The following is an 18,165-nucleotide window of genomic DNA, read 5'->3' as shown; positions in this document are numbered from 1 at the left end:
TTCAGAGATTCCGACTAGAGATAGTTGGGATCACCTCTACGCACGGCTTGGGCTCTGGAACCACACTCCTCGAGAGAGGATGGACTCTTCACCACTCTGGAGTTGCCCATGGTGAGAGGCGGCGGGCTGGTGTGGGTTTGCTTACAGCCCCCCAGCTCAGCCGCCATGTGTTGGAGTTCACCCCGGTGAACGAGAGGGTCGCTTCCCTACGCCTTCGGGTCGGGGATAGGTCTCTCACTGTCGTTTGTGCTTACGGGCCGAACGGCAGTGCAGAGTACCCGGCCTTCTTGGAGTCTCTGGGAGGGGTGCTGGAAAGTGCTCCGACTGGGGACTCCATCGTTTTACTGGGGGACTTCAACGCCCACGTGGGCAGCGACAGTGACACCTGGAGGGGCGTGATTGGGAGGAACGGCCCCCCTGATCTGAACCCGAGTGGTGTTCTGTTATTGGACTTCTGTGCTAGTTACAGCTTGTCCATAACGAACACCATGTTCAAGCATAAGGGTGTCCATCAGTGCACATGGCACCAGGACACCCTAGGCCGGAGGTCGATGATCGACTTTGTGGTTGTTTCATCCGACCTCCGGCCGTATGTCTTGGACACTCGGGCGAAGAGAGGGGCGGAGCTGTCAACTGATCACCACCTGGTGGTGAGTTGGATCCGATGGCGGGGGAGGAAGCTGGACAGACTCGGCAGACCCAAACGTACTGTGAGGGTCTGTTGGGAACGTTTGGCCGAATCTCCTGTCAGAGAGATCTTCAACTCCCACCTCCGGCAGAGCTTCGACCAGATCCCGAGGGAGTCTGGAGATATTGAGTCCGAGTGGACCATGTTCTCCACCTCCATTGTCAACGCGGCCACTCGGAGCTGTGGCCGTAAGGTCTCCGGTGCCTGTCGAGGCGGCAATCCCCGAACCCGGTGGTGGACACCGGAAGTAAGGGATGCCGTCAAGCTGAAGAAGGAGTCCTATCGGGCCTGGTTGGCTTGTGGGACTCCTGAGGCAGCTGATGGGTACCGACGGGCCAAGCGGACTGCAGCCCGGGTGGTTGCGGAGGCAAAAACTCGGGCCTGGGAGGAGTTCGGTGAGGCCATGGAGAAGGACTATCGGTCGGCCTCGAAGAGATTCTGGCAAACCGTCCGGCGCCTCAGGAGGGGGAAGCAGTGCCCTACCAACGCTGTTTACAGTGGAGGTGGGCAGCTGTTGACCTCGACTGGGGATATCACTGGACGGTGGAAGGAATACTTCGAGGATCTCCTCAATCCCGCCGTCACGTCTTCCATTGAGGAAGCAGAGGCTGAGGGCTCGGAGGCGGACTCGTCCATCACCCAAGCTGAAGTCACCGAGGTAGTCAAGAAACTCCTCGGTGGCAAGGCACCGGGGGTGGATGAGATCCGCCCTGAGTACCTCAAGTCTCTGGATGTTGTGGGGCTGTCTTGGCTGACACGCCTCTGCAACATCGCGTGGCGGTTGGGGACAGTACCTTTGGACTGGCAGACCGGGGTGGTGGTCCCTCTTTTCAAGAAGGGGGATCGGAGGGTGTGCTCCAACTATAGGGGGATCACACTTCTCAGCCTCCCTGGGAAAGTCTATGCCAGGGTACTGGAGAGGAGAATCCGGCCGATAGTAGAACCTCGGATTCAGGAGGAACAGTGTGGTTTTCGTCCCGGTCGTGGAACACTGGACCAGCTCTATACCCTCTACAGGGTGCTGGAGGGCTCATGGGAGTTTGCCCAACCAATCTACATGTGCTTTGTGGATTTGGAGAAGGCATTCGACTGTGTCCCTCGCGGCGGCCTGTGGAGGGTGCTCCGGGAGTATGGGGTCCGGGGCCCTTTGCTAAGGGCTATCCGGTCCCTGTACGACCGGAGCAGGAGCTTGGTTCGTATTGTCAGCAGTAAGTCAGACTTGTTCCCGGTGCGTGTTGGACTCCGGCAGGGCTGCCCTTTGTCGCCGGTTCTGTTCATAATTTTTATGGACAGAATTTCTAGGCGCAGCCAGGGGCCGGAGGGGGTCGGGTTTGGGGACCACACGATTTCATCTCTGCTCTTTGCGGATGATGTTGTCGTGTTGGCCTCATCAGACCAGGACCTCCAGCATGCACTGGGACGGTTTGCAGCCGAGTGTGAAGCGGCTGGGATGAAAATCAGCACCTCCAAGTCCGAGGCCATGGTTCTCAGTCTGAAAAGGGTGGCTTGCTCGCTTCAGGTTGGTGGAGAGTTCCTGCCTCAAGTGGAGGAGTTCAAGTATCTTGGGGTCTTGTTCACGAGTGAGGGAAGGATGGAACGGGAGATTGACAGGCGGATCGGTGCAGCTTCTGCATTAATGCGGTCCCTGTACCGGTCTGTCGTGGTAAAGAAGGTGCTGAGCCGCAAGGCGAAGCTCTCGATTTACCAGTCAATCTACGTTCCTACTCTCACCTATGGTCATGAGCTGTGGGTCATGACCGAAAGGACAAGATCCCGGATACAAGCGGCCGAAATGAGCTTTCTCCGTAGGGTGGCTGGGCGATCCCTTAGAGATAGGGTGAGAAGCTCGGTCACTCGGGAAGAGCTCAGAGTAGAGCCGCTGCTCCTCCACATCGAGAGGGGTCAGTTGAGGTGGCTCGGGCATCTTTTCCGGATGCCTCCTGGACGCCTTCCCGGGAAGGTGTTCCGGGCATGTCCCACCGGGAGGAGACCCCGGGGAAGACCTAGGACACGCTGGAGAGACTATGTCTCCCGGCTGGCCTGGGAACGCCTCGGTGTCCCCCCGGAAGAGCTGGAGGAAGTGTCTAGGGAGAGGGAAGTCTGGGCATCCCTGCTTAGACTGCTGCCCCCGCGACCTGGCCCCGGATAAGCGGTAGAAGATGGATGGATGGATGGATGGAAAGTAAATGAGTCTTCAAGCGCTGAAATGACTAAACAGGGTTGTGTTTCCCGTACAACGCCGTAACTCGTAACTGAAATCAACTAGCTAGTCACGACTGTTTCCCGAAACCATATTGTCTCAAATTGGTCGTTCAACCACCTTGGTTTATGACGTCTCCTCGCACGTGGTGGAGTAACAACCTATTTTAATGAAACTGTTTGAGATCGAATTAACGCTAGATGTTTTGATAAATTACAGACATGGCATCTGAGGACTATTTCAAATTTTTCTCAGTTATTTTGCTTTATTTCCAGATTCACTCATAGGCTCGTTCGAGGGCTTAGTGCTTGTGCTCTACAGGGGCTCGTGCTGCGAGCTGGGTCGACCATTTTTCACACCATACGTAATGTCGAGGGACCGACTCGATACCCAGATAGCACACGTACATCACAGAGACGTCTATTTGATGTGCATGTTTACATCTGGAAGACGTATTTTTAAGAGTGTTTGCTCATCTGCAATACGTCTATAGGACGTTTCCTGTCAGATGTCAAATAGACGTTTAGAAGATGTCTTTAAGATGTAATGATTTAGAATGTATGTTAAACTGACATCTTAAAGATGGCTATCAGATGTTAGTAAACAGCAGATGCTTTCCACATGAAGTGATCTTTAACAAACATCTTGGAGACGTACGTGTACTATCTGGGATAAGGGAACGTCTCTGGTTACTCACGTAACCGTAGTTCCCTGAGAGGAGGGAACGAGACATTATGTAAACTGCCGTGTGAAAAGCCTTTCAGCCTCAATAGCTCTCGTTCAGTCGAAAGATTCTGAGGTTTATTGGCGCCCGACGTCACCTATATTGGAGGCTGCCAGCCAATCAGGTAAGGCCGCGGGCACCATTGGCTAATTGCAAGCAAAAGAGTTATTCAAATCAGGCTTCAGCATTTCGAGGAAAATGGATTTTCCCATACGTAATGTCTCGTTCCCTCCTCTAGTAACCAGAGACGTTTCATCCGTTTTGTTGTTGTTTATTTTGTTGCAGGTGGTCTGACAAAGACACCGATTGTACCCGCTGTGTTGATTGTAAAATGGTTTACATCGTTCAAATCACAAGTATCTCAGCTTTCCAAAGATAAGTAACATGTTTAAAATATTTTTTTTGAGTTTTGTCTTTCAAGAGGTTAACTCTGTTAAACATCCAATGGCCCGCGGGCAGGACGTCGGAACTTTATCTGCCCACATAATTTGCGGGTTGGACACTTTTTGCTAAGGTCGATATTGTCCCCACCACTTTTGAAACATCTCGCGGCACGAATGTACCAATACAACTTAATAAAACATCTCCAGTTCACTAGTAGAGCATTCATTTAGTTTGTTTGTTAAATAAGAGGCGATCTAGCGCTGAAATGTGTTGTTTTTTAAATCAAATGATCAAAGTGCTGGATACTGTGTTCTCTTGTGGCTCGCGCACAGTCTTCACTCGGATGCGCGCTTCAATCCGTTGTGGAGACTCTCTATTCGTTTCCGGTGAAATTACAAAACAAAATGCACACAAATGTGTCCTTGCCTGATATACAACCACTGATAAACATAATCGGTTTTGATAAAAATTTTTTAAAAAATTATGATTTATGATTTAGCATTGTGTTAGCAACGCTTTTTTATTAAACATTTTTATTTATTTACATTAGTAAGCTACAGGACATCGTCTTTCAAAACATGACCTGCGCGAAAGAGAAAAAAAAAAAATGAATGCGTCACCCATGTCTGCCCATGCTTTATTTATTGCATTTGTCACTGAGTTTTTAATCATTTTTAATATCTTTGTGACTGTGAAGATATTTTATGCAGGAATCGATAAAACAAAACTCTATAATAACTATGTGGCCAAGACACAAACTGAAAAAAATCTATATATTCAAGCTCTACTACTATGATGTCACAGAGACATTCTATAGAACTCTTCTGAGCAAAAGTCCCCACAAAGACACAATCCTGAGGAGACTTTAATCAGAGTTTGAGGTGAGAAGACTGAAAACATTTACAGTCCTGAGAGAACATGGAGAACATAAGAGCCGCTTTTGACGTGTTTGATGAAGCACGTTTACTGGACGAACACACTGACATGATCATCAAGTCAAATGACAGAGAATTTCAAGTGCACAAGATCATCATGTGTGGCTGCAGCAGCTACTTCAGGTGAGAAGAAGCATTTGAACTGCAATTGTGCGCAAATTACTAAGAAATAATTAATTATAATTACATAATTTCCACTGCTAACATCATACTGTTGAAACTGCCTAAGCTTTCCAAATGTATAAATGCATGAAAATGAATGTGTATTGCCGGAACAAAGAATGTAACTCCGGTATCTAGGAAAACCCTTTCTTGAAATTTAATTCTTCATTTTGAATGGTGAAACTAATTGGATTCTTTACATGAGAAAATTTGGCTGAAATTAAAATGTAAATAACGAAAAGTTATTTTATTTACGCTCATTATTAATGCCTGTATTTCTTTGTCAAATTTGTTCACAGGGCTCTTTTCTCCAACGACGGGAGCAGACCACGACATGTCTGTGAAATTCCAGGAATATCCAGAGACATCATGCCTCTTATTATCCAGTATGCGTACACAAGATCTGTGCTCATTACTCAAGAGAATGTGTTGGAGCTCTTGGTGGCGGCTGACATGACCTTAGTCTCAGGTCTTGTAGATTCCTGCTGTCAGTTCCTGGAGTCACACTTATGCCCAGAGAACTGCATTAGCATCTGCAAGTTGACAGAGGACTTTTCCTCCTGCTCAAAGCTCCGCTGTAAAGCACAGCACTACATCCTGCAGCACTTTGAGGAGGTTCTGCACGTACCTGAGGAGTTCCTGGAGCTCTCCCTGGAACAGCTGGAGGAGATCATTGATGAGGATGAGCTGAATGTCAGACAGGAGGAGGTGGTTTTTGAAGCCGTCCTCCACTGGATTTATCATGCACCAGAAAACAGGAGGCAACACATTGCCGTGCTTCTGCCAAAGGTAAAACAGAGATTTTTGTCTTGTTTTTCATTACAAATATCTTAAAACTCTTAAATCAAGATATATTTTCTGCTATTATTTTAATGTTATTTGTTTTGTGATTTATAATTTTTTTTTTTTATTTGTCTATAATTTAATATAATATTTTTTCAGTTAAATTTTTTGTTATTTTAGTATACATCAGACTAAATGAAAACGAGAAAAGGTTTTTAATTTTATTTTAGGGTTTTAGTTTTAGTTTAACTACAATAGTCCTGACATGCGGTAAGAAAAATAAACTTAATTCAAAGTTCTCTCCCTTGTGCTTCAGGTTCGATTGGGGTTGATGTCATCAGACTACTTCATCAATAATGTAAAGTGCAATGCGTTAGTGATGGAGAATGAAGCCTGCATGCCTGTTATCATCAATGCAATGAAGACTTTGTTTGACCACAACATGGATGAACCCACCAACTCAGAACTCATGCATCAACTGACACGTCCACGTCTGCCCTCATCGATCCTATTGGCCATCGGAGGACGGAGTGGCAATAGACCCACCAATGAGATTGAGGCATACGATGCGAAGGCAGACTGCTGGGTCAATGTGACTCAAAAGGATGAGCGTCCCAGAGCCCATCATGGTACAGCAGTCCTGGATGAGTTTGTCTACTGTATTGGTGGTTATGACATGGAGTGTTTCAACAGCGTGAGGAAATTCAATCTTATCACTCAGACTTGGCATGAGGTGAGTAATGCTGTAGCTCAACATGTAACTTTAATTTAGCTTCCTTTACAAAACAGTATTGTGGTACAGTGATGGTACCGGATTGTACTTTGATATGGACCACAGTGCTGAAAGATGTGCTGTACTCCACATTACTTCAAAGAATAGATACAAACCATGATGCATTTTTGTTTGTGTTCCAGCAATTGTTGTAGCTTAATAATATAATACAATACACCAGAGTTACCATCATGACTGTGTCAAAAAAAATGCCATTAAGAAAAATAATAATAGTAATACCATTGTATTTATTTGCAACTGATAGGACAGAACCAATGAGATGGTGTATTGATGTGTGTTCGCACACTGATGTATTTGGTGTGTTGTAGGTGGCCCCCATGTATGAACGCCGCTGCTATATTAGTGTTGCTGTTCTGGACGGGCTCATTTATGCCATAGGTGGTTTTGATGGACGCGAATGGCTTAAAACAGTAGAACGCTACGATCCAAACACCAATCAGTGGACAATGATGGCACCCATGAATGAAAAGAGGAGTGACGCTAGCGCCACCTCACTGCAGGGCAGGGTAAGAGCACTTACCCATGATTCCACACTCTTCTACTGGAGACTCTTAATGCCTGTAAAGCATGGGAATAGTTAAAATATGAAAAGGAATATCATACAATTTACTGAGTGTTTTAAACACTGCTTTTCTGATCAGTCTGTGATGATTGTGCACAAACATCATGCATGTTATGTTTGTGTTTGTCAGATTTACATCTGTGGTGGTTTTTCTGGGACCGAGCATCTCTCCTCTGCTGAGAGCTTCAACCCTGAAACAAACCAGTGGACTCTCATCGCTCCCATGAGTAGCCGCCGCATTAGTTTAGGTGTGATCGCTTATGCAGATCTAGTGTATGCTGTGAGTATTAAACACACATATCAGTTCTATAGTGTTAATTGGCTATGATAACCATGACACAAATACAGAAATATGGAACAATCACAGTTTATAGGTTGCACTTCTGTAAATGCATGCATGGATGTGCATATATAAATGCTCAGAATACATAAGTAAAGAGTGTATTTATTTAAAGGTTGGTGGTTTTGATGGTGCCAGTGAATTTCGGAGTGCGGAGGCCTACAATCCGCTCACTAACACCTGGAGTGATGTTGCATCAATGTGCAATCCACGCAGCTTCTTTGGCATTGAGGTGTGATGTGGACAGTTAATATGTGTATCTGGTGAAACTATGAAATAACATTACAATAATTATTTGATGATAATGAATATGCAGAAAAAAAAATAGTTTTGGTCCCATATTGACAATAAGTGGAAAATTGCACCCTAAAATTGTTTAAAGGCTTCAAAGATCAATGTGTTTGACTATAAATACATCTACCTAATTCAAAGAGTCAAAAAATTCTACTATGTTTAATTGAAGTGTTGCATCTATAAGATTTATTCATGACAAGTTAAAGAGTTTAGCTGTACATTATTCATTTTCCTTTTTCCTTTCCTCAAAATCCAGGTAGTTAATGGTCAGTTGTTTGCTGTCGGAGGCTATAATGGAGTAAGCAACACCTCTGATGTGGAGCGCTACGATGAGAAGACAGATCGATGGTAACTTCCACAAACACTAAATCTCACAGATCATTTCACACTGCATTAGTTATAAGTGTAAGTCTGCACGTCTAATGCAGGCTATATTTCATTGCATTCACTGCATCTGTTTTCTATACAGGTTTGCTGCAAATGAAATGGCCATTTCCCGCAGTGCTCTGAGCTGTTGCGTAGCATCAGGATTGCCTAACATGGCACAGTATGCTGCCCTACGAGACACCAGACACAAGACGAGTCTGACAGTGAATGATCTCCCTCTAGCAGATCTGACAATCTGACTACAAATAGAGTGTCATGTTTCCTGAATAAATGCATAAAAAAAAGAGGCTGTATTCTAAATGTTAAACTTTCTCTCAGGTGTAGTGTTGTTCATTAAAAAAATTAAACCTTGCAAGGGATCTCTACAGCTTTGTTATAAAGCTTTTGGCTGGTTACCAGTGTTAGGAAATAATCAGAAGATTCAATTGCAAAATGAAGATATGTTGGTAACACTTTACAATACGGGTGCACTAATCTGCATTAATTCATGCTTAACTAATGCACAGATAATGATGTGTTAATGTATGACTCATGAAGAACTAAACCATTAATTAATGATTACTGCATCAGCAACTAATACAGATTCTAAATGATTAATATATTAAGTAATATATGCATTTTTATTAATTAAATGTGTCATAATGTATTAAAGGGTTAGTTCACCCAAAAATGAAAATTCTGTCAGTAATTACTCACCCTCATGTTGTTCCAACCCCGTAAAACCTTCGTTCATCTTCGGAACACAAATTAAGATATTTTTGATTAAATCTGAGAGCTGTCTCACTCCTCCATAGGCTTCTAAGGGACTGAAACTTGCTGGCCCAGAAAAGTTATTAAAGAGATCGTTAATATAGTCCAAGTGACTACAGTGGCTCAATCTTAAGTTTATAAAGCGACGAGAATATTTTTTGTGCGAAAAAAAATAAAAAAAATAACGACTTTATTCCACTATTCATTTCCTTCTCTCTGGGCCTCGAGTTTTTTCACGTAGTGTAACAGTGTAGCGCGTCTGTGTTGTACGCCACACGCATCACACATGACCAGCGTCGGCCAATAGTGAGCCTACGTGGTGACGTGCAACACAGACGCGCTGCGTTAAAACACTATGTGAACTAACTCGAGGCCCAGAGAGAAGGAAATGAATAGTGGAATAAAGTCGTTTAAAAAAAAAAAAAATTCGCATAAAAAGTATTCTCGTCGCTTTATAAACTTAAGATTGAGCCACTGTAGTCACTTGGACTATATTAACGATCTCTTTAATAACTTTTCTGGGCCAGCAAGTTTCAGTCCCTTAGAAGCCTATGGAGGAGTGAGACAGCTCTCAGATTTAATCAAAAATATCTTAATTTGTGTTCCGAAGATGAACGAAGGTCTTACAGGGTTGGAACAACATGAGGGTGAGTAATTACTGACAGGGTGAACTAACCCTTTAAAGGGTAACTAAACCCTAAACCAACTTTTTTTAGTTAATGATCTGTAAGAATGGGGCTTTATTAGTGCTGTTCATTGATTCAAGTAGTTTTTTTGACATTTGTGTTTAAAGTGTTTTAATTTTACAAAATATGGTGTAAAAACGTCTGAGTGCTGCCCTCTTCAGGTTGAACAGTGGCTACTGCAGTTGAATTTTCCTATTGGAAGTTGTGGTACCCTCTGACGTCAGAGGGTACCAGCTAACCACGCCCTTGCCTGCAGAGAGATAAGTCACAGATGCACGCCCCCTCTCCACTGGGCTCTGCCTACTTTTCCAGCATTTTTCAAATATTGCCAGTGGGTGGAGTCAGGCTCTGACCAGGGGTTTAGTTACCCTTTAATACATTATGACACATTTAAAGGGATACTTCACCTCTGGAAAGATGAATGTGTATTTAAAATAGGTCATTTATGTAGAAGAAATGTGAAATTATTTTTGAATTCGGAGCTTTCTAGACTGAGAAAAGCCAGAAAATGTATTTTTGGCTTATGTGAATGAAAGACAACAACTCCCAGAATGCACTTCCTTCGCTGCCCTACGAGGCCACTCCCAAGCCACGCCTACCAGTTAGAGAGCGCAGTTGAAAACAAGAAGACTACGCTACTAGTGAGACTCCGTGACGAGTTTGCCCGGTATTTCGAGATCGCCCAAAATGTCCGGGATTCGGCTTTTGCGTTCTACAGTCGCCATTCATTATGTTTACTGTGGCGAGCAGGACGAGGCTGAGGGGCGCGGGAGAACGGCGCGAGGCCGGTGGCGTGATTACTGAGACGCACCGGTCTCGTATTACATTTACATTTACATTTAGTCATTTAGCAGACGCCTTTGTCCAAAGCGACTTACAAATTAGGACAAAGTTCAGCGAGTCATCATAAAGAGGCAAAAGCAACAACAACGCAAGAAGTGCTCAAAATACGAAGTTCAGGTATTATTCAGAGTAGCATAAGCCTGATAAGTGATGTTTCAAAGGGAAAGGAAATTATTATTTTTTTTTTTATATAAGGTTAAGTGCTCACGGAAGAGATTGGTTTTCAGCTGTCTTTTGAATGTTGTCAGGGATTCTGCATTCCGGATGAGGGTCGTATCTCTCACGGAGGAGCGGGAATTTTCTTAGCAATGTTAAAACGCACTTCAACCGATCACTTGTTTAGCGTTCATGTAAACACTACATTGAGATTCACCAATCGGAATGAATTCAGTTAGATTGAAATATAAGGTGTGCATGTAAACAATGAATGGCGACTGCAGAAAGCAAAAGCCGAATCCCGGACATTTTGGACGATCTCGACGGCCGGACATGTCCGGGAAAAAGAGGATGGTAACCCCTACTACTCAGCTTTCTCCACAGAACAAGAGCCTGTTAGCTTAGCTTCCAAAGAAAGACGGCTGATACTATGTGTACATTCTGTGAGTGAGATCCCACCCTCTATGGGCGGGTTGAAAACTTGCGGGACAGCTCCTCCTACCGGCTGTAGTCTTTAGCCTCTGGCCAAAAAAGCCTCCGATGACGCAAAATGACGATTTTTGCGTCATCGGAGGACTTTTTCCAGACAAAAAATACATAAATCTCTCGTCTCAGGGGGATATGAGGGTAGAAAGCATGGTAATTCGAAAATACTACAGGTTTTCTACTAATACAAAGCTTAATGCTAAATCCTGAAGTATCCCTTTAATTAATAAAAATTCATACTGTATATTACTTAATATATTAATCATTTATAATCTGTATTAGTTGCTGATGCAGTAATCATTAATTAATGGTTTAGTTCTTCATGAGTCATACATTAACACATCATTATCTGTGCATTAGTTAAGCATGAATTAATGCAGATTAGTGGTCTTACGGGGTTGGAACAACATGAGGGTGAGTAATTACTGACAGAATTTTCATTTTTGGGTGAACTAACCCTTTAATTACCTTATTATAACTTATTTTATTAACTAAAAGTGTAAATTAATGCGTTTATTACCACAGTTGGTCAAAGCGATGTACTTCAACTTCCAGTTGTCTGCTTTAATTAATCATTAACTAATGATTTTCAAATGTATCATTATGTTATGACTTTACTTGTTGAGGCACGTGACTATTAACTAATTGTTAAGTAATATGCCATTTATGGGTTTTGACAGTTTGCACATGCAGTGAATGTAATGTCAAAGAATGTGTTTGAAGAATGGGTAAGTTGGGCTGCACACAAATATCAGCACACCAGAATCTGAACTCCTGACCACTGTTACACTGTTTAAACTGGACGAGACCAGCTGTCTACACTGGACATGACAGACCATTGCAAGTCCATTTGTCCTTCGTAACAGAACTAGCACAAGAGCTCTGAGTACGTTAGAAATAGAGTGTGGCATCGGTTTACTGTCGTGGTTTTGTCGTGTAGTGTCGCGCCGCATCCAGTGTAGTATCACTGACTATAATGGACGTTCTGTTGTCTTTGTCCAGTCTAGACACAGTGTTATGAAATAGCAGTGCTCAGCCGCATGTTCTCAGTGTACCACGACCTCAAGCTTAACCTGACATAGTCCTGTGCCATGAACAACAAGGTTCATTGGACTCAGTGAAATCTTGGTTGTACATGGTTGGAAATTGAAATCCATGGCTTAGTGTGGATGTCAAAACCAAAATGGCATATTACTTAACAATTAGTTAATAGTCATGTGCCTCAACAAGTAAAGTCATAACATAATGATACATTTGCAAATCATTATTGTCTGCTTTATTAGCTAATGAAAGCTAATAAAGCAGACAATTTGAAGTTGAAGTACATGACTTCAACCCATTGTGGTAATTAACGCATTCATTTACACTATTAGTTAAAGCTCCAGTCCGTAACTTTTTTGGGTTAAAAATTATCCAAAATAATTTTTTGAGCAAGTACATAACCAGCCAGTGTTCAAAACTCTCTGCTTGCCTTAGCTCGACTCAAAACGGTAAGCTCGTAATAATGTTTTTAATTCCACTGGTACTGGTGGATTTCCACGGGAAATTTGAGCATGTCTTTGCGTCATTACGTCACATCTATGCACATAAAGAAGAGTCTCGGCTAGTAGGCTATATTGCGTCATTACGTCACATCTATGCACATAAAGAAGAGTCTCGGCTAGTAGACTATATTGAGTCATTACGTCACATCTATGCACATAAAGAAGAGTCTCGGCTAGTAGGCTATATTGCGTCATTACGTCACATCTGTACACATAAAGAAGAGTCTCGGCTAGTTTGCTATATTGAGTCATTACGTCACATCTGTCCACATAAAGAAGAGTCTCGGCTAGTAGGCTATATTGCGTGGCTAGTAGGCTATATTGCGTCATTACGTCACATCTGTCCACATAAAGAAGAGTCTCGGCTAGTAGACTATATTGAGTCATTACGTCACATCTGTCCACATAAAGAAGAGTCTCGGCTAGTAGGCTATATTGAGTCATTACGTCACATCTGTACACATAAAGAAGAGTCTCGGCTAGTAGGCTATATTGCGTCATTACGTCACATCTGTCCACATAAAGAAGAGTCTCGGCTAGTAGACTATATTGAGTCATTACGTCACACACATAAAGAAGGGTCTCGTCTAGTAGGCTATATTGCGTCATTACGTCACATCTGTACACATAAAGAAGGAGTCTCGGCTAGTAGGCTATATTGCGCCATTACATCACATCTGTACACATAAACAAGAGTCTCGGCTAGTAGGCTACATTGCGTCATTACGTCACATCTGTACACATAAAGAAGAGTCTCGGCTAGTAGGCTATATTGCGTCATTACGTCACATCTGTCCACATAAAGAAGAGTCTCGGCTAGTAGGCTATATTGAGTCATTACGTCACATCTGTAGTCATAAAGGAGAGTCTCGGCTAGTAGGCTATATTGCGTCATTACGTCACATCTGTACACATAAAGAAGGAGTCTCGGCTAGTAGGCTATATTGTGTGTGAGGATGCTGGAAGTGGAGATTTATAGCCTTTTCTCGCAGCACTTGATATAATTAAACGTATTAATTTGATGGCGGATCCAGAAAGGTTCAAACGACAATCACCAGTGACGAGATTCACCAGTTGTAAAATGCAAAAGACTTCGTTCGGACTTCAAGTGGCTACAGAAAAAAAGAGACTGCAACCGGCACATGCAAAAACAAGGATAAATATCGGAAGGGCATTAAATGTTGTCACGCAATGCTGATGTTGTTAACATTACAATTTGAGAACAAAGTATAATTTGCACGGTTTTACGTGATATGAAGCGATCGTTAGATTAAATCAGCGCGATTTACTCCAATGGTTTTTTCCCCTTAGTTGTTCAGAACAAAGTGGATGTTACTTACTTGTTCAGAACATTTTCCGGTGAAAACTCTTATGTTGATCATACTTCTAAAAAGTATAATCTGTGATTCTGAATGACAGTATCCACACCGGCGCGGTGACGGACAGCCACACATACTCCTCAAAACATTGTGTTCATCCGCGCTGTGCCGTGCCGAGGCACAACTCACGTAAAGTTGATAATCCCGCGAATGACTGCAATTGTAGATTTCAAACAGAGATGGCGACAAAGAGGAAAAACTACGGACTGCAGCTTTAATAAAATATGTTATTAAAGGACAAGTTCGGTATTTTACACTTAAAGCCCTGTTTACAGATCGTATCTGATGAAATAGAACGGTTAAGATTAAAATTTGGACACATGCTCCTGTCCCGAGAATTTTAGGTTTATTTCGCTTTTGTGGACCTATTTTGCCAAACGCGTCACACCCGTGATTCTTCCGTTGAGAGCTTGAATAATAGACACTCCAGCCCAGTTGGTGGCGATAATGCACCTTTGCCAATTGCAAGCAAACCACGGGCATTTCATTGAATACACAGAAGAAGCAGAAGAAGAAGCGGCGGAGTAATACCGTAAAGGTGCTGCGGTCTGACAGCAAGTCAATGGGAGTTGGACAAAAACTACGATAAAACCTGTTGGAATGCATCTTTTTCAGCGATTTTTGATGGAACATATCAGTGAACACCCCCTGACCACTCGGTGAGTTTCACGTCTTTGTAAACGAAAGTTTAATGTGTTTTTAGCACGGAATCTTCCAGTGCATATAGACAACCATTGGGGGGGGGAGCGAAATAAACCAAAAATTCTCGGAACAGCAGCATGTGTCCAAATTTTAATCTTAACCGTTCTATTTCATCAGATACGATCTGTAAACAGGGCTTTAAGTGTAAAATACCGAACTTGTCCTTTAAGGAATTAATACATTATGACACATTTAATTAATAACAATTCAAATATTACTTAATCTATTAATCATGTAGAATCTTTATTAGTTACTGATGCAGTAATCATTAATTAATGGTTAACTTCTTCATGAGTCATACATTAACACATGATTATCTGTGCATTAGTTATTAGTGCACCCGTATTGTAAAGTGTTACTGATATGTTTATTGAGAGCTGGTCAGATGCTGGTAGAGTGATGGTGTGCAAATGTCCGGTATGAATCCCTTGGCAGCACAGGGACGCTGAGGACAACCCGATCTCTCCGTGATGGTGATGGTGATAATGATGAAGATCCAGAGAATAGCGGAGATGACTCGGGGACCGGAGACCAGGAAGTAGACGGCATGAAGAACCAGGAGTGCTGAACACGGAGAACACACGGGAACAGGAGACAGGCAGGAAACAACATGCAGGAACATCCACAACGATCTGACAAAGACAAGGCGACAACAGTTCAGGTCCATGGTGAAGATCTGCGGTCAGCCAACCCATGCAGGAACATGTCCCACTGCGCTTCCTCGTTCCAGTGGCACTCGGCAACCAGGGTACGGAATTCAATCGAGTAATCTGACACTGATCGATTACCTTGACGGAGGTCAGCGAGTTGACGTTCTGCCTCCCGTCCTGCAACCGCTCGATCAAAAACCCGTCTCATCTCATCAGAAAGTGCCTGGAACGAGGAACAGCATAAATATTGGTTCTCCCACACCGCCATTCCCCACAGAGCCGCCAGCCCTGAGAGTAATGTGAGCACGAAGGCCACCTTAGATTCCTCCGTGCTGAAAGTCTGTGGCTGGAGGGAAAAAAAACATTGAGCATTTCGTCAAAAATGCCCTACAATAATTCAGCTCACCAGAATACAGTTCAGGAGTTGGTAGACGTGGTTCAGGTTGGCGGCTGGATGCAGGTGGAGTAGGGGGAACAGGCGGTGGGCTGGGTGCAGTGGAACTAGCTAGGTGTTGAAGCTGTTGGGTGAGCTCTGACACCTGTGCTACCGAGGCTTGCACTGCTTGTCCCGTGACGGCCAGGTTTTATTCTTGTTGATCCATTCTGGAAATGCTTCGTGACTGGAACTCGTTCAGTTCTGGTGCATTTGCTGAATCCATGATGGTCAGATCGTTCTGTTAGGAAATAATCAGAAGATTCAATTGCAAAATGAAGATATGTTTATTGAGAGCTGGTCAGATGCTGGGAGAGTGATGGTGTGTATGAAGCCCTTGGCAGCACAGGGACGCTGATCTCTGATCAACCTGATCTCTCTGGTGATGGTGATGATGATGAAGATCCAGAGAATAGCGGAGATGACTCGGGGACCGGAGACCAGGTAGTAGACGGCGTGAAGAACCAGGAATGCTGAACACACGGGAACAGAAGACAGGCAGGAAACAACACGCGGGAACATCCACAACGATTTGACAAAGAAAAGGCGACAACAGTGAGACTAAAATGGGTTCGCTGATCAGCGACCACGCCCACATGCACACACACACACACACACACACACACATAACTCAAGACGAGAAAGGAGACAACGAATTCATAAACCGTGACAACCAGTCTCCACGTTTTGAGAGCACTTTACACCAAATCCTTCATTCAGAATCCTAGATGAGATGTGTATCAAGGGCTTGATTTCTCTTACTGTGTGTTTCACTGTTAGTGCACATTTACTGTTAAAACAGTTGTTAGAAAATGAGGTTTGTGTTGATTTCTAAATGAAAACCTCACCTCTCAAAATTATATAAATACATTTAAAATATATACTTTAAACAATTATTGTCATTATTATCTCACCCCGTCATTTGAAACCCATTTAAAAAACTTAAAAAAACAAAACAAAACAAAAATAAGAGAAATAATAAAAACATTATATGAACTTAAAACGATGAGGGTGAATAAATTGTGACAGAATTGTCATTTATTGGTGAGCTGTTCCTTTGATAACTTGTGCTGGTTGTCCCCCTCTAGTGGACAGATGGTTAATCGGATGTCCTTCAAATTTGTAGAACACTTTTAAATGTGTTACTATGTCTTGTACTGTAGATGTGTCAGACAAATAGAATAAGTATTTAGTTGTTATCGTATTCATATTAAGATTAGTGGTTGATTTATGTTATATATTTGTTTAGACATTCACGAGGTGTTGGTTGATGTTTTTATTTATTAGGGGTTCAAGCACGAAGTGCCATTGATATAGTGAAGATCTGTTAGTGTTTAATGTTCTGTTGGGATTTAAAGCGTTGCTGTTGAGTTTTGTGGGTCACCATTGTGTTGAAGAGCTTGAGCTTCAGTTCAGGATGAGCAGAGAAACACAGATGTTCCCTTTCGAGAACGGTTCACTCGTATTGCGTTGCAAACGCTATGGGAAAACTCCTTTTCTCGAGAATATTGAAGCCTTTATTTTAAAACGCAGTCCAGCTGCACAGCGAGCACATCATAGCTGGCTGAAGCATGCTGATTGGCTGTGCTGCGGCAACTGCACAAACCTATGGTGATCCAGCAAGGACGCGTGATCCAATCAGAGCGCTTGCCTCCTTGCTCGCCTTGAGCGCGCCAATATGGGCGTGGCTGAAGGGTATAAATTCCGCAGAATATCACCATAGAGACAGATTTAATCTCCTTTAGAGAAAAGTACTCACCTCATCGCTAATCTTCTCCAGACTAGAAGCCTCTCGCCGTCGAACAGCCCAGCAGCGGAACTGCTTCAGCGCCTGGCTGATTCCACGCCATCTAAGCTGATCGCCGTTTCCCTGTGGCATTCGACGAGATTTGAGCCTCGTGTGAGCATGGGCCTGGTTTCGAAAAGGAAGGCTATTTCAACAGACGCTTCCAACTTTGGTTGGGTTGCCCTGTACGAGGGCAGGCCTGCCTCCAGCCTCTGGTTGAGCTCGGAGAAAAGCCTACACATCAACTGTCTCGAATTAAGAGCGTTTTTTCTAGCCCTAAAAACCTTCCTTCCACATCTGGCGGGACACCACGTCTTGGTCCGGATGGACAACATGGCAGTGGTGTCCTACATAAATCGCCAGGGCGGTCTCAGGTCTCGCAACCTGTACACCATGGCCGAGCAGCTCCTGTTATGGGCTCATGCCAACCTGCGCTCACTCAGGGTGGCTCATGTGCCGGGCACGCTGAACCAAGGGGCAGATATGTTATCTAGAGAT

At 43.6% G+C, this 18,165-nt stretch overlaps 1 protein-coding gene and 1 long non-coding RNA gene across 2 annotated transcripts; both read left to right on the top strand.

Moving 5' to 3' along the window:
• Window positions 1-5,028: 5,028 nt before the first annotated feature.
• On the top strand, window positions 5,029-9,322 carry LOC309485654 (kelch-like protein 10; the record flags this gene model as incomplete). The annotated part of the gene is made up of 8 exons (XM_082152584.1): window positions 5,029-5,054; window positions 5,393-5,882; window positions 6,193-6,609; window positions 6,978-7,175; window positions 7,362-7,511; window positions 7,687-7,803; window positions 8,122-8,213; window positions 8,335-9,322. 8 exons carry the CDS (start codon window positions 5,029-5,031, stop codon window positions 8,489-8,491), a joined length of 1,647 nt encoding a protein of 548 aa, XP_082008710.1. The 3' UTR covers window positions 8,492-9,322.
• Window positions 9,323-12,548: 3,226 nt separating this feature from the next.
• Window positions 12,549-13,221, top strand: LOC309485497. Its single transcript, XR_014201211.1, has 2 exons — window positions 12,549-12,954; window positions 13,033-13,221. It is a non-coding gene; the product is annotated as an uncharacterized lncRNA (long non-coding RNA).
• Window positions 13,222-18,165: the final 4,944 nt, after the last annotated feature.

This window comes from Leuciscus leuciscus, assembly GCF_965113295.1.
Source record: "Leuciscus leuciscus genome assembly, chromosome: 21".
Classification (NCBI taxonomy): Eukaryota; Metazoa; Chordata; class Actinopteri; order Cypriniformes; family Leuciscidae; genus Leuciscus; species Leuciscus leuciscus.
Note: the sequence above shows the minus strand (reverse complement) of the source record. Positions and strands in the feature narration are given on the sequence as shown.